We start from the raw sequence: 23794 nt of genomic DNA, 5'->3' as shown, positions 1-23794 counted from the left end.
ATGTAACTTAGTTCAGGAAAATGGAATTACAAGAATGCTATTTGGGTTTTAAATTTACTCTGTTCAAGCTATTTTCTCTGAATATGTGCTTTCTAAAATATTTTTAAATTAAAATTTTTATTTGCAATGTAAACCAAGTACTTTACATTTTTAAAGATTTCTATACATGTGAATCTGTGTGTTTTGTATGTGTGTCCACGAACACCAGATCCCCTGAGGCTGCCACTCAGTATGAGCGCTGGGCCCACTTTTAATCACTGGGCATTTATTCAGGCCACCTCAGTGTATTTTAACACCTAAAGTAACTAAAGCTTTTAAAAGAAAAATACAATATTTATGAATTGCTTATTTATAGGGCATTAAATCCTGGATTTTCAAAAAGGAGGGCAAAGGTTTAAGGAAGACACAAAAAAATTTAATATGTGTAGTTGGATCTATGGCTAAATGGTTCAGTTCCTATCAGCCACATGGCAGCTCACAATAGTCTGTAGTTCCAGTCCCAAGGGATTCAACATCCTCTTAAGGCATTCTTGGGTACCATACACATGGCAGGTGGACACTCAGATACATAAAAATAAATTCTCAAAGAAATTTAAACTTAATATGCTACAATCTTATATTTACTGACCTCCTTGGATGAAGAACGAAATCCTTAAATGTATATGGTCTCTCCATTCTTGGGTTTTCTGTCTAAAATGACAAAGGACAAAGGGGATTAGGTACTTTTCAAGAACACTGATGAACTATACGGAGAGACATAACTGAAGAATGAAAAAAGGCAGTTTTGACTTGTTAAGAGGAGGCAGTCAGTAGAGCAACAGTGCAATGTTGGCAGAACCCTGGCACCAGATAAACATGGGTGTGTAATGTTAGCAGGTTGGCTTGATTAGAGCACAGAGAGATTCTAGAACAAAACCATCAACAGCCTGGAAAGGAAGAGTGGGTCAAATGTATTCATGAAAGCTTAAGGCCACTAAATACTGCACAGAGCCAGGAATCTTGAATGGGGACAGAAGAACGCTGCCTTCCTGCTCATAACGGTCTCCGGCCCTTTGCCTTTGTGTCTCTGCTTCTTTGCATCCTCCTGCCTCAGCCTCCCAAGTGTCAGGATTACAGGAATGGGCTATCATATAGAACACGAAACCATCTCCTTAGATTTTCTGACACTTTTTCTTTGGTTCTTGTCCACTCTATCTTCTGACTTTCCTTTGATGCACCCATGTTGGCTAAGGTTTTCCATCTGGTCCTTTATCTTGCTTATTTGGACAGTGAGAACCTTTAACCCCTCCTGTTTCATTTCCCTACACAATTTACTTGGATACTGCTACTGCCTCTTTAAACTTGCATTTCTCCAACTTTATACTGAATGAAATAGGTTCTAAATGTGCACCACATGTGTGCAGGATCCATCAGAAGCCAGAAGAGGCATTGGATGCCATGTTCCTGTGGTTTCTGGTGGTTGTGCGCTGTCAGAAGAGTGCTGGGAACCGATCTTGGGTCCTCGTGACAGCCCTCTTAACACCTGAGCCACCTCCAGCCCTTTCGTCTGCTGTACTTCCAACTCGGTTCTCAGGGTTCCAGCTTTCACTGTTGCAGGCTCTTAATTCCCTTCTGTGAGCCTAGGCTCTTGCTGCTCTACTTACTAGTGTAATTCCAAACCCTTCTCCTTTAAACCTGTTTGCATCTTGCTAACCAATTCTAGCAGTTCTGTTTCCTATTGGAGCTCATGTAAGGAAATCTTACAGAAGACTGGAATGGAAAATTGAGACGGATTTCAGAAAATAGCTTATATATTCACATTGGGAGTTATTATATTAAAAATCACAAGCACAGCCGGGCGTTGGTGGCGCACGCCTTTAATCCCAGCACTCGGGAGGCAGAGGCAGGCGGATCTGTGTGAGTTCGAGGCCAGCCTGGTCTACAGAGCGAATGCCAGGACAGCCTCCAAAGCCACAGAGAAACCCTGTCTTGAAGAACAAACAAACAAACAAACAAACAAACAAACAAAAATCACAAGCACAACACCCAAAATGATGGACACCTATACTAACCGGTAACGGATAGAGAGGGACATCCACTTGACCTAGGAAATCATCTCTTGTCTGTAAAAGAAAGAAGAAACAGCATTACTGATACATTCAGTATTATGGTTTGAAGAGAAACGCATCATTCACACACACAAAAGTAAGTCAGTATTGATCTACCACAACACTGAGGGAAAGTCAATGAAAATATGCAAAGTAATGTGGTCCAATGCCTGGCAATGCCTGGGCAACAGAAATAAACCAGTCCTTCTGCAGATAACGATTATATACTCAGGCAGAGTATGAAACACACGAGTACAAAACAGAATGACAGGAGAAGGCACCTCTGAAGAAATAACAGTGCTAGGGAGGATTCCCAGTCAAACAACCACGCAGAACACATAGAAATGTTTAGTCCTAGAGCAAACACATGCAATGTTCTGGTGTGAGCGGTGGGGAAGTCAAGTGTAGAGCTAGCAGGGTCACAGGAAAGTAAGCGAGGAAATCTCAGAAAAACAGACGATAAACTTCTATATGAAGTCTACCTGACCCTCGCTGATCCCTGCATTGCCATAGTTAAAGGACTGAGCATAGATAACAGGGAGGCAGTGTTTGTAATACAGCTAAGTTAAGCTGCTAGCATGGGAGTGAACATTCTTTTGTTTTGGTTTTGAGACAGGGTTTCTCTGTGGCTTTGGAGGCTGTCCTGGAACTCACTCTGTAGACCAGCCCGGCCTCGATCTCACAGAGATCCACCTGCCTCTGCCTCCCGAGTGCTGGGATTAAAGGCATGTGCCACTAACACCCAGCTGAAAGTGAACATTCTTTAAGGAAAAAGAACACAATATACTCTCTCCATTAAGAACTGTATGTGGGGAAACTTACTAGACATGAAATAACAGGGAAGAATAAGGCAGAAAATTATTTGAAAAACTAAAAGTAGGCAGTTTTTCCATATTTGGGAAAAGAGTAGCTTAAGTTTCAATGAGCTCACTGAACTGACATCTAAAAATATAAAGAAGGGATGGATAAGTTCATCACTATTAAATGCTGGAGATAATGGGAAACTCTTGAAAGTCAAATCAACACAAGCACCAAAAACAACTGTACACAGTTAACAAAAACACACGTAGTCCGGCTGAAGAGGTGCTTGGTCATTTAGAGTGCTTGCTACTTCTCCAAGACCCAAGTTTGGTTCCCAGCTCCATGGTATATGATGCCTTCTTCTGGTCTCCATTGGCTCTGCACTCATAATACACCCCCACTTTAAAAAATATCTTTATTTCATTTTATTTTAAGCATATGGGTGTTTAGTATGGGCACTGTGCCACTGTGCCTGGGGAGGCTGGAAGAGGGTGTCTGATGTCCCGGAACTGGAGTCGCAGACAGATGTGAGTTGCCATGTGGGTGATGGGAACCAAACCTGAGTCCTTAGGAAGATCAGGCAGTGCTCTTAACCACTTGAGCCATGTCTCCAGCCCCATACACACTTAACTTAGAAAAGAATACAAATGACGGCAGGTCACCCACTGGAATTGAGGAGACAAAAGAATGCTGCCTATCAAGGGCTCAAAGTACTTGGAATTTTCACCTCGCAAAGCAATATCTCTCAAAACTAAAAGGAAGACAAAGAGTCTATGGCACATGAAGAGAGATAAGTCTGGCAACAGCAGGCTGGCAGGGTAAGTGGGAGGAAGCATTCACCATGCGAAGGGCACCAGACAGAAGTTCAGGTCCAAAAAGGAATGAAGAACATCAAAAACACTAGCTGTGGGGCTGGGAGGCGGCTTGATGGGTCAAAGCATTTGCTTTGCAAGCTTACAGACATGAATTCAAATCCCAGAACTAACACACACATAAATAGAGAAATGAATTGGGTGGTGGTGGCCCATGCTTTTATTCCAAGCAATCAGGAGAGGGAGGCAGGTGGATCTCTAAGTTCGAGGCCAGCAGGTCTACAGAGTAAGTTCCGGGGCAGCCATGGCTGTTGCACAGTGAAGCCCTGTCTCAAAAAACATGGAGGAAAAACAGATGAGAGGTGGCTCAGCACTTAAGAAGGCCCGAGGTTCACTTGCTGCACCCAGGTGGTGGCTGGCAACTATCTGAAACTTGAGTTCCAAAGGATCCTATGATGTCTTCTGGGCATCAGACACACAGACATATGTGCAACAACAACAAACAGAGGGCTGCTCTTGCAGAGGACCGGAATCAGGCTCCCAGCAAGCAGCCTGCCCACTAACAGTCACCTGCAACCCCAGCTCTAGGGAATCGACACTTCACAGCTGCAACACGACCCCAACCATCCATCCCACCCCTACATACACGCAATTGAAAAAAATAAATAATTTTCAAAAGAGCTTTGATATACAATCCACATGAAGTTTATCCACTTTAAGTGTGGGTGGGGTGTATGTATGTGTGAGTACATGTGTGAGTGCCTGTGGAGGCTGGAGGTTGTCAGCTGTTTCCTCCATTACTCTCTCTCTACCTTACCTTTTGAGACAGGGCTTCTCACTAAACCTGGAGCTGATTCGGCTATGCAGGTGGGCCAACAAACTCAGGTCTTCCTGTCTCTACCCCCCTTCCCCCGTGTTGGGGTTACAGGTGTGTGCTGACACACCCTGCTTTTTATGTGGGTTCTGGGTTTCCAAACTCAGGTCCTCATGCAGGTACGTCAGGCACTTTACTAACTGAGGCATCCACAGCCTCATCATCTTCCTTCTTTAAAGCAAATCATCTGAATTGAGTTTCCAGTGTGTGTGTAAGTTTCTCAAGAGCTGTCTGTCTCCTTTTTGAGACAGTGTCTGCTTTTCATTGGTTGGCCTGGAGCTCAACAGCCTCAGGAACCTACTTGTCTCCAGCTCCCCGGTGCCAGGATCATAAGCATCTGCCACCACAGCCAGTTTTTCACAGTGGGCCTAAGGATCAAACTAGGAACTCCACGCTTTCAGAGCAAGCACTTTAATGACTGAGCCATCTCCCCAGCCTGAATTGAGATCTTAAATTTTTAAAATCATTGTTATGTGTGTGTGTGTATATATATATATACATACATACATACATATATATATATATATATATATATATATATATGGAAAGGAATGGGCACATGCAGGTGTATGCATGCCACCAAACACAGGTCAAGGAAATACCCTGGGAGTGGGATCTAGGGACTGGACCAGGGTTTCCCAGCTTATGCTGCAAGCATGTTTACTGTGAGCCATCTCTGGCCTCTGAACAGTTCTGAACTTCTATATAAAATAAAAGTCTCAAAGAACTGAACTTCCAATATTAGAAGAATGAGCAATTTTCCCAAACTAACCATCTGTTTGGTGGTCTAAGAAGGAGGATGTGAACCAGGGAACTCCCCTGGAAAAGTTCAGACACATGGCTGCCATAAATGCAGGGCAATCTGAGGTGCTTTTTCCATTTACAAAGGAAAAATAAGCAATTTAAACTCATTCCTATGAGAGAAAGTGCATCTGTGATCTTCATTACGGTGTCCCTGGCCAAGCAATTGTTCCACACCCTGAGTATCAAGTATGTCTCTGTGGCAGCCATTTCCAACATTTGAGGCACAAGCAGCTTGCTTCAGGAGCAAACCCACACTTGGGGAAATGTAAGTTCTTTAAGAAGGCCTGAAAATAGGAGCAAGAATTCAGGATGCTGCCTCGTTAGTAGCGGACACAGTCTGGTCACCAAATAATACTCTTTCAATGATTTCAATTTCATGTTCCCAAAAACACTTTTTAGAACATACAAGGGGGGGGAAATCAAAATTCATTTTAATACAAATTTCTATTAGAATTACAAATGTTTTCTTCCTCTTTGCGTATGTGAACTGTGGTGTATGTGTACATGATTTGCACGTATGTTTGTATGTGTTGGATTTAGTTCATGGTCTATAAAGGCACTGTGCTTGGTTCAAAAAGTTTTAAAAAACTGGAACGGAAAATCTTACCATTTGTCTCAAGGAAAACCCCTCCTTTGTTAAAACTTGCTATTGAGTTCCAAATGAAGCATTTTTTGTTATACACAGAAGGCACTAGCAAAGAAATAGTATTTTGAGATCATAAAGTCAAATCAGCAATTATGACAGGAAATGAGACCACATAGAGCGGTAGCAATGGTCTCCCTGACATCTTAGGTGCCTTCTGTCTGAATCCTATCTGCCCAGTCCAAAGGGTCAGAATGCTCAGCAGAGCTGGATCAGTTACCATGAGCCTTACATGGCCTGCTCTATCCTGGACTTGAACGGGGACCCATGATGCTCTCTCGGAGTAGCTTACCAAGCCCCAGGTCATGCTCTTCACTGCTCTGACAATGGGTTATGCTTTGGGATCATTTTCTGGTTTGCCCACCTCAGAGTCTGAACTGGGTTTCATCTTTATGAAGAGTGGTCCATGTGTTTCCTAGACATGACCATCTATCTGTCCCTGCATTCTAATGGCCATGAGCCACCCTGCCATCCTTGACACATGGAATCCACCAAAGAGAATCTGAGTATTGTTGGTAAAGTTGGACAGATTAGAAGGTTATTCATGAAATTACACATGTATGACACACTGAATTTTAAGTTTGCTGAAATTACAACCCTGACCTCCTATTGATAAGACCTCCAACAAAAAAAAAAAGCATCATTGATAGGTAAAATCAATAACTCAAGAGGTCTTATATCGAGCTAAAACACTTAACAGTTTAAATATCATCTAAGAAGATTTAAACAGTATTTTTTTTAAAGTTAAGGTAATTCTTTGGACCTGAAAGATAGCTGAGTTGGTAGAGTGTTTGCTGTGTAAGCATGAAAATCTGAGTTTGCATCCCGAGAACTTACATAAAATATGGGCATATTGGAGCAGGGAGACGGCTGAACCTGAGTTTGGTTCTTAGAAGCCACATGGCAGCTAACAAGTGCCCGTAACTCCAGATCCAAGCTCTATAGGCACTGCACACACATGGTACACAGACATGCAAGCCCAACACCTATAGACATAAAAAATAATAATAAATCAAAAAGAGCTGGATGTATTACTGTGAACCCATAATCCCAGCACCACAGTTAGAGACAAGAGGATCCTTGAATACCATTGGCCATCCAGTTTAGCCCAATAAGTGAGCTCCAGAGTCAATGAGGGCAATAGAGGAAGGCACTCGACATCAACCTGTGGCCTCCATATGTATATGCACCGTATAAACAGGAGCACACTAATGAATACAGCACACACAAAAGGTAAAAATAATTCATAAGCCTCTCTGTACTACATATAGTATGACCTCGTTGTTTAACTGTGGAGTTAACTACATTTTCATTGCCTCAGTTTACAGGGAAAAAAAATCAGAGATTAATAAACTACTGAGCTACAGTGAACACTGGCAGGCTACATAATGCTGTTAATTTAGGGTTTATCAATGTTTTATTTATATATAATATACACATGCATACACACATACATACATAAAACTTCCCCTATCACATATACATATGTGTGTATATATGATTAACTTCTATCTGTATAACCCAGTCTCGACTAGAGCTTGCTATGTGGCCAAGTTCATCATTCTGAGGGCTGAGGTTACAGGCACCAGCGACCACGCCCTGCCAATCTACAGTTTCATGAAGGTATTGAAGGAATTCTCTTCAATCTCTGTATCTTAAACATTGCATGTCAACACACCAAGAATATATATATACAACTAAGCAATAATACATACAAAAATAATAAATAAATCTTAAAAAATAAAGTAAGATGTCTTTTGTCTTTTTATGTAGGTTGCTCTATCAAACTATTCTATAATAAAATGTACTAAAAAGTACAATTTGTTTGTTGAGATTTTTCCTAACCATCAACAAACAGTAACACACATAATCCTCAAAGAAGGATATAGGGGAAGTCACAAAATAAAATTAATACAATTAAAATAGGAACAGAAGATGGGACAAAATGACCGGAAATATTGACAGTGTTTGTGTTGTCTGAAAATTTCCACAATAAAAGGTTTTAAGTATGTGTGGAAAGGTAGTTTTTAATGACAGGCGGTGGTTTTTCATGAGGGTGACATGAATAGATGGTGCTGTAGGAGGTGAATCATGCTGGCTGTGTTATAAGGTCACTAAAGGTACTCAGAGCCCTGGGAAAGAGGCTCAGCAGCTGAAGTGCTTGCCTGCAACCGTGAAGCCCAGAGCTCCAATCTCCAGTACCTACATAAATACCAGGCAGATGTGGCCACCACCTGTAATTCCAACCTTGAGGGAAAGAAGTGGGAGGTGTCCCTGCCCCCCACAAGCTGGCTTGTAAAACTAGTCATGTCAGCAAGCTCCAGGCTTCATTGAGAGACACTCCATCTCCAAGAGTAGAGTGGGGGGCCACTGAGGGCCATCCCTGACATTAACCTCAGGCCTCCACAAGCACATACACATATGTGCACCCACAGAAAAAGCAATCAGAGAAAACAGAGAAAGTCCACACCTCTGGCCACAAGTTGGGAAAAGAGAGACAGGTAAAAGGGAAATTGATTTTCCAGGAATGTTAGGTAGTAAGTTCTAGCTAGCCTTAGCTGTCACTCAACAATGGCAGTACGAATGGACTTGACCTGTGCCCCATGCTACTCAGCCGGGAACATTATTCATCAGGCTGTAGTCACCCTGATGGAATTTTCCCTCCAGACACTTGTTTTTTCCTTCTGGTGTGACTTTTACCAAAATAACCTTTCCTAAGCAGCTTTCTCCAGTTGGGTTTTCCTGCTGCAGGGTGAGAGTCCTGTGGTAGAGCAGGGACACATTACAACATAATGGCATCAAGCTTCAGTCCTCAGGGCTGTGAGCATTTATTCCTTCATCTCATGCCGAAGGATCTGGTTGGGCATTTGTTTATTTATTTATTTATTGTTTGTTTGTTTTTTGAGACACGGTTTCTCTGTATTGTTTTGGAGCCTGTCCTTGAACTTGCTCTGTAGACCAGACTGGTCTCGAACTCACAGAGATCCGCCTGCCTCTGCCTCCCAAGTGCTGGGATTAAAGGCATGCACCACCAATGCCCGGCCAGCTCTGTTGTTTTTTTTTTTTTAATATGGCATATGAAATATATCTACTGATTAACTCTTTGTAGAAGAATGCATCAAACTTTCCTTCCTTCATGTTTAAAGTCCTAGTTGAGGCTTTGATATATTGATGGTAAGCATTCCACATCAAACTCCACCAGGAGGCCATCGTGGTATCTTCTACCACCTGGTCCTACTCTGAAGCACACTTTTGGGGATGTGTATGTGTGTACAAGTGTGTGGTACACATGTGCACAAATATGTAGAGAACACAGGACAATCTCTTTTAATGATTTATTATTTTACGCACATTGGTGTTTTGCTTTCATGTGTGTCTGTGTGAGGGTGTCGGACTCCCTGGAACTAGAGCTACAGACAGGTGTGAGCTCCCATGTGGGTTTTAGGAGGTGAACCCAGGTCCTCTGGAAGAGCAGCCAGTGCTCTAAGCACTGAGCATCTCTCCAGCTCCACATAGGACAATCTTTGGGGTCATTCCTCAGGCACTAGCCATCTTGGGTTTTGGGTTTGTTTGTTTGTTTGTTTTTTGAGATAGGGTTTCTCTGTGTAGCTTTGTAATCTAGACTGGCCTCGAACTCACAGAGATCCACCTGCCTCTACCTCCCAAGGTGATAGACGATACCACAATGGCCTTCTGGTGGATACACTACTGCCCGGCAGGTTTTCTCAGTGTCTCACCTAGGAATCTGGGACCACTCTTTGACTAGGGTAGCTGACCTGCAAGCCCTAATAACCTGTCTTTCTCTGTCTCCCATTCATCATGTGCCAGCATGGCCAGTCTATTACATGTGTGCTGGAACTGGAACTCAGGTCCTCATGCTAGCTCAACAAGCACTTTACTGATTAAGCCATATTGCTCTTCTTTTAAACATATCTCCCCTCCCCCAAGACATGGTTCTCTGTGTAGCCCTGGCTGGCCTGGAATTTACTCTGTAGACCAAGCTGGCTTTGAACTCCAGAGAGAAATCTGCCTGCCTCTGTCTCCTGAGTACTAGAATTAAAGGTGTGTACCACCATTGTCTGGCTCTAATGCATTTTTAATAGGATGGTTCTGTCTGTGAGTGACAGGAATGCATGCTTATAGTTAGTGTATTGTCAAGAATGTGCAAATCTTTAATCCGAGAACACAGGAAGCAAAGGCAGGCAGATTTCTGGGTTGGAGGACAGCCTGAGTTAGAGGTCTATAGATCGAGTTCCAGGACAGCTAGAGCTACACAGAGAAACCCTGTCTCAAAAATCAAAAACACAAAACGTCACTGTGTATGTTAAGGGAATCACATTTTATATTATGAGGTATGCTTGAATTAGTCTCTCCAGGAATAGATATGCTTCCAGAATGTATTTAGGTATATCAAACAATAAATTTGAAGGCCAGGCATACTTATTTAAATTAATTCCCATCAGAACCTTGAGAACCAGATAGTTACTTCAATATCACTTTTAAGATTTGGTTTGCCCTGAATTAACAGTTATATAAACCCACATAATGGAAGCATCTTTCTGTGTCTATCACTGTGTGTATGAAACTCACTGAGCAACAACAGAAAGTGCTCTGAAGACAGGAAGTGACCAGAGTGACCAGAGATGGAGCTGCACAGATTACTTCCTGTAGAAGCACTTCCCTACCCCCAATTTGAAAATCACTACATTATAGAACCGACAAATACTTCACACTGATTCTTTTTCAAAAACAAATAACAGCCTTCTTAACCTGGTGGTTCAAGCTTTTAATCCAGCACTCAAGAGCTAGATTCAGGCAGAGCTTTGTGAGTTCGAGTTCAGCCTGGTCTACACATAGTGAGTTCAGGGAAGCCAAGGCTACATATAGGACCCTGTCTCCAACAACAATGAACAGCAGGCATCTGGAGAACAGTGCCCAGTAAAGAATTAACTGTAGTGCGAGTGAAGAAACAATGCAGCCCTCAAACAAAACAAAGATGAATGATTCTCAGCATAGAAAAGATTGCACAAGCAGTAAGTGAAGTAGCAGAGAATAAGAAAGACAAGCATGGGGTCTCACATCTGTAGCCCGAGCACCTGTGAGGCAGAGGCAGGAGTTCTGCTTAAAGTTTGCAGCTAGCCTCGTGTATGTAGTGAATTCTGAGCCATCCTGGGGTGAGGATGTAGTTCATTGTTGTGCAGGGAACCTAAGTTTGACCCCCAGCACAGCACAAACTAGGTATGGTGGTGCATGTCTGGTTAAAACCAACACTCAAAGACATGGAGGCGCCGGGCAGTGGTGGCGCAGGCTTTTAATCTCAGCACTCGGGAGACAGAGGCAGGTGGATCTCTGTGAGTTTGAGGCCAGGCTGGACCGACAGCTTTCAAAACAATATAGAGAAACTCTGTCTCATAAAACCAAAAAAAAAAAAAAAAAAAAAAAAAAAAAAAGACATGGAGGCAGCAGCATTCAGTTCAAGGTCATTTTTGGCTACACAGCAACTTCCAGACCAGCTTCAAATATGATACTCTGTCTCAAGACAAATAAAAAAGAAGCACTCCCCATTGAAACTATAACAATTAAAGGTAATAATAAAAAATTAAAGGGAAAACGCATGAAAAATTTTCTGGAAAATAGAATAAGAAAGAAATTTAAAAAATGAGAGGAAAGCCAGGAGGAATTTGGTTATGAGGAATTCTAGAAACGGAATAGATGGAAAACCCTTAAATAAGTAACATGTAACTTTTCTTGCTTTCTTTTTTTAATTTTATTTATTTATTGTATATATATTGTCCCTGCCTGCACACCAGAAGAGGGCACCAGATCTCATTATAGATGGTCGCAAGCCACCATGTGGTGCTGGGACTTGAACTCAGGTCCTCTGGAAGAGCAGTTAGTGCTCTCAACCTCTGAGCCATCTCTCCAGTCCCGTAACATGTAACTTTTCAATTAGGCATGTTGTCACTGTGATAAAACTTAATTCAATGTATATGGGCCATCACACCCCTTGGAATTTGGGTGGTCAGCTGTTTGAATTAGGCATTTAAAGTTTATTCTATATTATAACATTTTCCCCCTCTGGTTGTTTTCTATAAGTTATGTTTTCTTTTCATCTCAATTAAAAGCTCTTCAAACCCTAGAATAATTTTTGCTACTTACATCAGGCCCATACTGTTTCTTTCTGGTAAATACTTTGAACTCACTTGCTATGGACTTGATTGTTCATTAAGCTCCATGACCTTGTAAGAGGGCTGAGTCTTGGTCATGAGAGGAAAGGTCATTCTTAGCTAAAATTCACTCAAAACTCCAGCAACCATTAGAAAGACCTCCACTTCAGGCGCAGAGGAATTCGTGTTATTAAACAATGCTTGCTGTAAGGTAGCCTGATGGTCTTTGCTGCCCTTTCAAGTCTTTCTCCATTCAATTTTCCTTGCAGAAAACTTGATCTGCACCTCTAACATAGACATGTAGTTCTAGGGTTCCAGTCAGTGGAATGTGTAGGCTATGAATCAGAGTCTACTGTGGAAACTAATCCTTGAGTCAGGATCACAATATTCCACTGGCACTCACCCCAGGGACAAGATACCCACTTAAGGAGAACCGTTCAGTCATCACTTAAACAGCCTAGTTTGGTTATCGGTGCCTGGCAGGCTGTCAGATCACCCTGCTTGATGTGGGTGCTGGGAACCAAATCTGTCCTCTGTAAGGACAGCAAGCACTCTTAACCCATGAGCCACATATCTCCAAGCCCTCAAAGGAAAGAACAATTGCTAAGATTCTTTTTTAAATGTTGACTTATACTTGAAAAGTAACATACAGCTTTCATTGGCATTATGAAGGTGCATAAAAATGATTTTCAAACTTTCTCCTTTAAGGTAGCAAAAAGAGAAGTTACAACTGTGCCCTTACAGTATACAATGTCTCAGTTATTACATTATGCAGTTTAAGAGTTAGAGTCTCAACAGTGGGCTGGAGAGATGGCTCAGAGGTTAAGAGCACTGACTGTTCTTCCAGAGGTCCTGAGTTCAATTCCCAGCAACCACATGGTGGCTCACAACCACCTTGAATGAGATCTGGTGTCCTCTGCTGGCGTGCATAAGACTGTATACATAATAAATAAATAAAATATTAAAAAAAAAAGAGTCTCAACAGTGTACTGACTAGCAGGCCAGAAGAAGTATGTTTAGAGGATTCAAAAGTTGCTTGAAGAAGCCAGAAGAGTTAAGAAAAACAGAACATGCCAATTGTGTACTTTTCAGTTCTCATGTTGAGAAGGGAAAACTTAACATAAGAAACATTTTTAAAGTAACACAAACAGGGACTGAAGAAATAACACAAATGTTTCTGAATGGCAGATTTTGGTTAATGCCCAAAAGATGAACGAAAGATGTGTATATAATATTGTTCAACATCAAATGAAACGTCACTACGCGGTAAGAACTCCCTAAGCCATCTAAGAATGTATCTCTAAATATCATTGTTTCCATGAAGACTGATAGCATACTAGCTGGGGGGGAGTGGCGCACACCTTTAATCCCAGCACTTGGGAGGCAGAGGCAGGCAGATCTCTGTGAGTTCGAGGCCAGGCTGGACTGACAGCCTCCAAAAACAATACAGAGAAACCCTGCCTCGTAAAACCAAAAAAAAAAAAAAAAAAAAAAAGACTGATAGCATACTAAACACAAAGGCAGCCTCTTTTGTATGTGTCTACTTTTAGTGGCTGAATCCAGGGCCTAAACATCTGGATATAAACTGGGCGCCATAAATATATATAAAATCAGGAAACTAATCTAAATCATCATTGATGTTTTATTTCCCACAGAAAATAATCAAGCCTACCATGTTACAAAGGTTCCATTTCCTTTCAAATTCCAGCTGAAATCACCATCGACTCTTATGTCTTGAAACTTTGAACAGTAATAATCCATTCTTTAAAATTCCCATTTTCTCTCTGAATTCTAGCCTCCCACTTTCTACATGCTTGAACTGCAATGCATACAGTGTATGTGTCAGAAACAGGGGACTCACTCCAGACTGGCGTGCTGGAGTGAAAGTTAAGCTGAGGACATTCTTTTTGTTTTGTTGTTTTTGAGACAGGGTCTCTCTACATAGATAGCTCTGGCTGTCCTGGATCAACCCACCCACTTCTGCCTCAACTGTGGGGATTAAAGGTATGTGTCAGCACAGCTGGTCTTGAGGAATGTCCCTCTTACACTTAAAGATGCTGTGTACAGTACCATCTGTCAAGGCTCACTCAGTACCTATGGCCCTCCCCGCCCCCATCCTAAACTTCTCCACCCCAAACTTCAGATTCCTGTAACTCAGCCATTTTGCCTATGTACTCTCTTGGCCCTCTTTCCCTCCACCTCTCACCCCCACCTCCACCAGCCCAGTTCAGATCGGACATGAGCCATGGTGCTTTCTAGAAAAAAAAATGTGTTGCCAAACAAAGACTTCGCATCAAGAATATTAATGGTGAATGGAAATGAGGACATGGCCACTCCAAGATATGATGGAGGATGAGGGCTGTGTTGTAGATACGAGAGCGCAGCCTGAGGTATCTGGAATCATCCCAAGAAGGCCTGATCCTTTCTTCCTCCCACAGGCATACAAGACCCTTCGTAGAAATACCATATGTTCACCTAGTCAAAGTGAACTGAGCTACAGAGTTCGATGCCACGCCGGGTGCTGCTGGGGTTGTGTCCCCGAGGTTTCCACATCTTAGCAAAGGGGAGACTGCTGCCAACAACTGCCTCCACAAGGGCCAACACCAGAGCCTGAAGCAGAGACCAGCGATGCTTTCTTCAGATGCTCTGGGGGTATGCCGACAGACAGACAACTGTTTTCTCTTCTCCCAGTCTTCCCTTCCACTAATCACCTTCCCAAGCTCAGCACGTGGCCTGGCCACACCCAGCAGCTCTGCCAAGCCTCCTGCTTGGCCATGCTCCCAGGCTTGGCCTCTCCAGGTCTAATCTTGTCTTGTCACCCCTCATGGTCCCGAAGGGTTTACAACAGTTAACACGAGTAGGCTCCATATCTTACAAGAAACTGACGCAGCTGCCTATTCCCCAGTTTCTAGGAAGTAGCCTTAAAAAAAATCTTGGCTCATTTTCTACATGGAGGCTCTACGTCACTTTATTTTCTACAAATGTTTTGTTATATTTATCTATCTGTATGTTTGTGTACACGTGTGTGCTACAGTGTATATGTGGAGGTCAGAGGACGCTCGTGGGAGTTGATTTTCTCCTTCTGCCATGTGGGTCCTAGGGATTCCATTCAGGCCATCGAACTTGGCAGCAAGTGACTTTACCTGCTGAGCCATCTTGTCAGGTATACTTTATTTTTGGTGTCAAGCCAGAGGCTGAGAAAGGCAGGACAATGCTGTTTAGCCTATGCTCTAGTGGCCCACACCCATGAGCATATGGGCAGTATAAATTGGAGTCAGTGGGCTGCTTAAAACAAAACAAAAAACCATAAAGTCGGGAGTGGGAGAGAGATAAGGGTAGATCTGGAAGGAGTTAGGGAGAGTAATAAGGAGTGAGTATGATCAAAACACATTACATGTATGCATGAAAATTTCAAAATAGCAATAAAATATTATATTCTTAAAGATTAACTGTGGTTGTGCATGGCAGTCCTGAGCTCCTACCTGACGTTTCCTGTTCCTCACATGGCACTGCCACAGCATGCAGTCTGGATTTTCCTATCAACACTCTCTTATCTAAAGTTCCAAGGTGAAAGAACAGAGAGCCCTCCCATTCCTGGGAGAGAGAGGGCACTTCCTTTGTTAGAGATGGAGTCTATCTTATTTCATTTTAAAACCACCCAAAACTGAATCTTGTACGTAACAGTCATTAGACTATACCTTGTTTTAGGATGGCTTGTAGCCGGCTTTTATGCTGTTTTTAGCTATTTTATTATTTCCACTTGGGCTTTAACCCTGGGGTTCTCCTAGCCGACTCTTGCTCCTAAGTACTACATGGAGTGAACAACTGGGTTCCCTCTTAGAAGAACATGCTATCTTCTGACCCTTCTCTTGACTCCATGTCACTAAGCTCTCCTGGGCTGTCTACGGGCTCACTGGGTCTCCCTTTTATCTTCTTTCACCCTCTCCTCAAAATTAGTGGTCCCCAAAATTTAGATACAGCAGTCTATCTTGTCTCACATAACGCTGGCCTAACTGAGCTTACCCGAGGCTCTGAACATGCTCCTACCTCCTCTCTGGGATCAGCTCCTGTTACCCCAGCAGCCGTACCCAATAACACTACCAGGGTCTGTCTGTGTCTGCACCATTTCCTTCTCATAATCAGTCTGGTCTCACCTCTTGTTCTTCCTATCTTGTGATAGTTCACAGCATCAGTGTAAAACCCCATCACACAAGGTAAGAAAAGTTAGATTCACTTAACTTTAACAGTGCCATAAATAATTATCTTTTAAAAACACAAAGGTGAACACTTTTGAATAAAGATGCCCATTGATGGGGCAGACTGGAGAGATGGCTCAGAAGATCTGAGTTGGGGTCCCAGCATCCACATCAGGTGGCCACAATCTCCTATAACTCCAGCTCCAGGGGATTCAAGACCTCTGGTCTCTCAGAGCATGTGCATTCACATACACATACATACCCACGTAGACATAGACACACAGACACACACTTAAAATTATTTTAAAAAAAAGAAAAATGTCACCGGGCGTTGGTGGCGTATGCCTTTAATCCCAGCACTCGGGAGGCAGAAGCAGGCAGATCTCTGTGAGTTCGAGGCCAGCCTGGTCTACAGAGCTAGTTCCAGGACAGCCTCCAAAACAATACAGAGAAATCCTGTCTCAAAAAACCATAAAAAAGAAAGAAAGAAAGAAAGATGTCTATTGACTAAGTTCTGCCTGTTAACTGGATACAAAGGATTTTCTTTTCAACTGCAATTCCAACAAAAGGATCGCCTCCTTCCACGCCCTCTGTGCCTCTCATGGAGTCATACCCAGAGACTTACAACATAAGGCCCTTGCACGTCTATCTGTTCTTCATGCACCGGGGTTCTGCTTAAAGTAGCAGATCTTACCAGGAAGCACTTTAGCCCTGGAAAACATGTGGCAATGCCTGAAGACATTTTCAGTTGGCACTCTGGCAGGGTGTGCAACTGGTATTTAGTGTGTGATGGTCAGGTCAGCTGCTCATCACCTTACAGTGCCCATGACAGCCCCACCCCCAACAAAAGAATTATCTGGCCCCAAAATAAACAGTACTGAATGGAGAATCCCTGCCCTGGAATATCTGTCTGGACTTTTCTGGGAAACTTCAATTCACTTGTCAAGACCCAGCTCTAGGGTCACCCACCTCCTCTGTGAAGGCTTCTAACAGGTCCCTTCAATGCCGTGCTTCTTTCTCACGCAACCCTCTATCTCTGCATGCCACACGTCTGTTACTGTAATGTCACTGTTCCCTTAAACAAAGATTATACTTTATCCACCTCTTATTGCCATTGTCCAATATTTAAATGTGTGCTAAATAAATTAGAAACGATATGCTGCAGAGAATATACAGTATCTCCAAGCAAATAAGCCAGGTCCAAATACCTCTGAAGTCATTATTATAATTCTTCCAGTCTAAGAATCATTTTTTTTTTGGGGACCACATTTCTAAAACTGGTCACTTACATTGCTGGATCACAGTTCCAGGGTTGATATTTATTTATACATGTTTTTTTATAGGAAAGACTAAGTATTTTTTAAGATACACTTAATGTCCTTAGATAATATTCATTAAACTATATAAAATATATAAAACACTGGAAAAATGCTAAAATATGCAAATATTTAAAGCATTGATCTTTGGAGGAATTATTAAAGAAATTACTGAATTGTATCACCTTGAGATTAATAATGACTATAATAGTGAAGACATAAAAATATTTTAAGATCTACCTGTTTAGGCTTAAGCAATATGCTTATCTAGGATTAAGTACTACACAAGAGCAGAAAACTCTTTTATTAAAAAAAAACAAAAACAAAACAAAAAAAAAAAAACAGAACCAGAAAGAGTTTCTAACAGGAACGTGAACACATACAAGCCAGAGTTGGGCTCAAAGGTTACTAAGCAAGGCAATGGAGCCACTGAGTAGCCTCACAACAACATGACGAAGGAGATTGAGATCATAATCACAGGGAAAAGAGAACTAATAATGAGCAAGCTAACTACAGATTTTAGAATAGATATTAATTTCAGAACTGTGAATGTCCCTTAGCTCCTCAATCTATTTCTTGATTATGCAGGGAGATACTATACTCATCAGTGAAACACCAAACTTTTCTCTCTTGGTAGGTCTAAGGCCTTCATACTGCCTTTACCTACATAATATTGCATTTGAGATGCACTCAGAAAATTCTACAAACAGTTGTTTTCTTTCTTTCTTTTTTTTTTCTATACCTGAAATAGACTATGCTGAGGTTTTTAAGAGCCAATTTTTAGTCTCAGTTATAAGGACAGAGGATAGCCTGTGTCTCAGACACAGGTTAGAAATCTTCACGAAACACAGATGTTAAACATTAAGTCATTCACGAGCTGGGATTATAAGAGAGCTATAAACGCGACACGAGGCTGCTGGAAGCTGGTAGTTAAACACACGAGAAGGGAACCGGAGGCCTGTCTACCTCAGACACCAGGGTCTCTTTACCAAAGCAGCTATTTGATTTCAATACTGCTCAGTACAGATAGCTGACATTACCAAGAGCAACTCCAGTATCAACTTGTTAGAAGTGCATGCAGACTCAGCAGATCTGAACAGGAACCCAGACTAAATGGAGACATGAGAAATATTTTGGGAGCTGTTTATTTATAAGTGAGTTACAATAAACCACTATAATTAGATTATTATTGATAAACACAGTATTACTTCTGCATTTAGAAAAGGAATTAGTATAAGTGCTCAGTTTGCCATTCATCACTGAGATCAATTTAGACACTATAGACAATAAATATAACTGTTACATTGCTTACAGTATTTTTATAAGGAAATTGTTCAATGAATGTTGAAGAACAATTTAAAGTTCTCAGGCACATGGTACCTTTTGGATTATTTCACAACCAACAGAGCTTGGGCACAGAGCTAGGTTTGCCACAAAGCAGTGTATGTTAGTTTGCTAGAAAGTTTAAAGGTCTGTGAAAACGTATATTCTATTCTTAGCAATGCAAACAGCATTTAGTTTCTATTTCACTGGATACATTTAAAATGCCCCTTTGGAAAGTGTCAGTGACAAAGGACAATGTCACCACAATAACAACTGTCTTGGGGTTATTCCTATAACTCTATTTCTATATATTCTTTCCAGGTTAATGGCTTCCTCGGGTTACTTTGAATGTAAAATAAGTCTGTAACGCTGACTGAATCAACAGATTATTAATGTTGCTTCAAGCCCCCAGTTCCCCTCCTGTTTTTGGTGTGTTGCTAGTGGTGGGGCTATTAAACTGATCACAATGCCCTAAAAACAGTTTTAGAAAAATTTGAAATCTGATCTCTCTTTATCCCCAGTAAAGTAGCTGCACAGATTAACCCTAGAAATATTTACCAGATTTCAAGAGAAAAACCAATTACCTAATTTTCTAACTCCATTTGTCTAGAAGTTATCTGGATTTTGCCCTCAAATTTCAATACAGATATTTGATGTTATGAAAAATAGAAAAAGAAAACCCATGTAATGTCAATCTAGAGCCAATGTAGTCAGAAAAACAATTAAATTTCCTGGAATTTAGCAAGACTTTCCAAATACAGAAATTTTAAAGGCTACTTTAGTTCAAAACACTTTAAATGCTTTGGAAGGGCCAAGTTATACAAAGAGCCAATCTGACTCCGATCTGTTAGAGTTAAATTACTAATAAAATAAAGCAACACTGTCAAAGCAACAAACTAATGTAGTAAATAGAAAATTGTAGGAACTACCTAGTAAGTTTAAGCCAATTCAAACACATAAAACTTAGAAATCAATACTGTTGAAAAAGTGAGTTACATTTGGGAGGCAGCATTAACTGGTAACTCAAGAAAAAACAGGGTGGAACAACGTTCCTGTGGTTAGGGTATATATAAACGCGAAACCTATTTATTTTTCCTCTTCTTAAAACATGCAATAGAACAGTCTTTTAAGTGCATGCATTTGAGAGGGATTTCTTCCATGTTCGTTTATAAGCAAGTAGTCTCATTTTTGTGTTTGGAGCTTACAATTTTTGAAGGAACTCCATTATGGCTTTGTTTCACAATGATTAAGGAAGGGAAAGAAGGAAATAGCCATTTCTAAACGTGGAAAGAGCACAGTGGGCTGTGTTTGAAAACACACTGGAATCGAGTGTTATAATAAGACCCAGCCAGTTCTAGAAGAATTTTATGATTTAAACCACCAAGGAAAGTTGCTTTATTTTTTAGTAGTTTATCAAATAATAAAATAACAAAGAGTGGAAAAAAATGAAGAGTTCTTCAGATTTACAAATACTCCCTCGCTAAGGGCCAGAAAGGAACAGATACCACTAGAATCAGCTCCATTTCAGTAACCCACTCTAAATCAGAGGTTAGCAAGACCAAAGGACACTTACCTTACTACACAGCTCACTTGCCCAGGCTTTCTCTCTGCACAAACTATCAACTTTACCATCATTCCCAGATGCAAACTTTATGAGGAACTGAGATGGTCCCCCCTTGGAACAACTGTGCTTCAGGCTGGATAAGCAGGACACATTCGGGTATGTCCCTCCCAGTGAGACACTTCTCTGTAAAGCAGCATGGCTGTTGCTTATCTGTGAATTTGGTCTTTCCAACTCTCCACGGACGTTAATATGGTAATCCATGTCTGGTGTGGTTGGTAAGCAAGGGGATGTGCTCTGCGTGAGAATGGAATGGTCCAAATCAGGCTGGAGCTGGAGTTCTGACCTCTCCGATATGCAGCCACCATGTGAGTTTTCAGAACCTGACACGGTTGGTTTTTGTTGGGTCAAGTGCACTGAAACACAGGAAAATGCCTCAGGCAACTTCTCACACACAGTGTGTTTGGGCCTATTATTCGAAATGACAATTTTATTTTGCAACGAGCCCTTGACGTGCAGTGGTCGTACATCTCTGACTTCTCCGGGAGTACAAACCATTTTAGATAATCGGAGCCCGTTGACAGCTGTCGACAGAAAGCCTTTGGTGCCAGTACCATCTTCATGATGTGCAGTTTCAGTAGAAGACACAACCAGCTGGTGTGAGGTCTGGTAGGCACCTCTGCTTGTCGGGGATGCAGGCGGGGTGTTTGAAGGACTTCTGGGGAAAATGACCAAAGACGTGCAGCGTTTCAGTGGGACCTTCGCATTCCTGCTCACTGGCAGTTTCATAGTCTCTACTCCACGATCCAGGTCCTCCTGGGCGAAGGGAAGCCCACTGGGACTTCTGCACGTAACTTCACAGGGAGTGGTACTGACGGGCACACTTCTGTTAGAGGTGCTGTCAGAAGGTAAATTTCCACTAAAAATGGTCTCATAACCACTACTGTCGCTGACAACACTGCTGGTGTAGGAGCCTCCACTTGTGATGCTTGCACACGACCCATAGTCACTGCCACTGCTGCTGTAAGACCCATTGTCACTGGCTGAGAAGTTACTGACGCTGCCGTTGTACACAGTAGAAGTACCTAAGAGGCTGCCATCACTGGCACTGGGCAGTTCACTGTCCACCCCAGTGCTGCTGCAAATGCCATCCTTCAAAACACAGGTAAAGGGTGTGTCATCCCTGTCAGCCACAACAGTGCTGGATGGAAGGTCCCCTCCGTACCTGGGCTGCAGCGAGATCTGCAGGCAGCTGCTCTTTTTGTCACTGCTTTCAGAGGATCTTTGCTCTATCCACGGAGCCAGTGGCGTCTGTCTGGGGGTCAGCCTCATTTGAACCACACTGGCCACTGAGATTTGGGGTGGCCTCTTGCCATGTGTGTTAACGTGGCTCTCCAAGTCATCTCCGGAGGGTTCCGACAGAGGGTAAGTCTTGCTTCTTCTGGCTGCAAAGTGCAATCGTAAACTCTGTGCCATTTGTTCTCATTTCCAAGCATGTTCAGGGCTGAGAGTCAAAACAAAGATCTCTGTCTGTAGACAGGCTAGCAGCAGCTGTGCTGCATCCAGAGAAAAAGCCATCGGTGGCGTTAGAAAAGCGAGCCAAGAGACGTCTTTAACCTTAGGACAACGTGAGATACCAGATTTCATAGAAAAGGACGACCCACGCCGGAGACGGACATTTCCCAAGTGTCTAGAATCGCTCGTAGTCAGAACGCCTTCACTGACAAAGCACTTGATTTCCAGCGACCTTTAAGCTGAGCTCAGCTGCAGCCCTGACTCAAACACAGCCAACCTTGTTTCAATTATACCTTCGCCAATTTGCATGAATGAGTAACGCAAGAACAACAAGCTTCTTGCATTTCAACTTGAAACCGTATTTTTTTTACCCCAGCCCTACAAAATGAACATTTAACTCCAGAAATCTCAGTGCCTATACTTTCCCCAGCGATCCTGACCACTGATATTTTCACCCAAAGGTATACGATTACAGGAAGTGGGTAGGAATAAAACCCGTGTGATTGAGTATCAAATTGAAGATTGAATTTCCAAATAGTAGCCATACTGAGGGATTTAGCCAGGTTAGTTAATGCTGAGAATATGGACTGTAATATGTTTTTAAAGAGTAAGTGTAAACAGTTAAACACATTTGGAAATATGAAAACTTTGGGGGGTAAATTAAACAGATAAATATTTTAGCAAACCACAATTATGAAAGTGAAAGTTGACAGACTGAACTACAAAATGAGCCTCGTAACACTGCTGTAAACACTGAACAACCTCCTCAAGGGGAAATTAAAAAAAAAAAAGCCGAGGAGAAGCCGTCACCAACTATTTTGTTCTGTAATTTTAAGGAGTTTTGCAGCCAAGTAGTACAGTCTTTAAATGATGCCATTTATATTTTGACTATTAAAATCCTGCCAAGAAATAGCCTAGGCAAACATTCCATTAAAAATATATGCAGATTAGACAGAAAAGCTATACACCAACATAGTCTGAACACATTGGATATTTTATTCCACTGTGTGCAATTCATTTTCTTAAAGAGAGTGTTGTGGCAAGTAAAGAAGTCTAAAGAGGATTTAACACATCAAATAAACATATCTCAATGCCAATTCTGTTCTCTGCTGGCCCCTACCGGTGCTTTGAAACAAGCCATGCAGCTGTCAGATACCTATAAAGAAATACAAACCACGACACATATTTCATTATGTAAACAAAGCGGGCACTTGTTTACATTTCTGCCTACTAGCCCTGCCTTTGAGGTAGAATTACAAGTGCTGATAAAACTCTCACAGCAGAGAACAGTAGATGGCCTGTCTTTCAGGGGTAGCGATTCTCTCTATATATATAGATATGTATTTCTGACTTGTGTTTACTTAACCTTTACTGTATTTTCAGCTTACTCGGCAATAAAAGTTTTAATATTTTAATTTCTCTCCCAAATGTCACAGACCAAGGTCGGTATTCTATTTGAAAGAAACAAATTTAATTTTAAATAATACTCTAGGGTATATTTAAGCCCCTTACCTGAATTTTATAGCAAGACTCCGGCAATAAATATATACTAGCTCATTCATAGGAAGAGTAAAAAGAAAATGGTTTAGCTGTTTACACCACAGGGTACTACACCCAACTTGTATTTTTCTAAGTAAGTTTTTTTTCTAAGTAAAAGCAAATATGTAAAGCATATACTCATACTTTGTTTGAAAA

The 23794-nt window shown here is 41.8% G+C and overlaps 1 protein-coding gene across 5 annotated transcripts in view; it reads right to left on the bottom strand.

Moving 5' to 3' along the window:
* The window catches only part of Nedd4 (NEDD4 E3 ubiquitin protein ligase), an 87825-nt gene that overhangs the window by 36549 nt on the left and 27482 nt on the right, over window positions 1–23794 (bottom strand). For 3 of the 5 annotated variants that reach the window (XM_040740001.1, XM_040740002.1, XM_040740000.1), the window contains exons 7-8: window positions 2052–2102; window positions 629–690 (exon numbers count right to left, since the gene is read on the bottom strand). In XM_040740001.1, coding sequence (XP_040595935.1) covers window positions 629–690; window positions 2052–2102 — 113 coding nt within the window. Of the gene's footprint in view, window positions 1–628; window positions 691–2051; window positions 2103–20596; window positions 22301–23794 lie in introns of those variants that run through there. The other 2 variants (XM_040739998.1, XM_040739999.1) reach the window with 2 other exon arrangements.

The sequence above is a fragment of the Mesocricetus auratus genome, unplaced genomic scaffold (genome assembly GCF_017639785.1).
Source record: "Mesocricetus auratus isolate SY011 unplaced genomic scaffold, BCM_Maur_2.0 Super-Scaffold_100691, whole genome shotgun sequence".
In the NCBI taxonomy this organism is placed as follows: Eukaryota; Metazoa; Chordata; class Mammalia; order Rodentia; family Cricetidae; genus Mesocricetus; species Mesocricetus auratus.
Note: the sequence above shows the minus strand (reverse complement) of the source record. Positions and strands in the feature narration are given on the sequence as shown.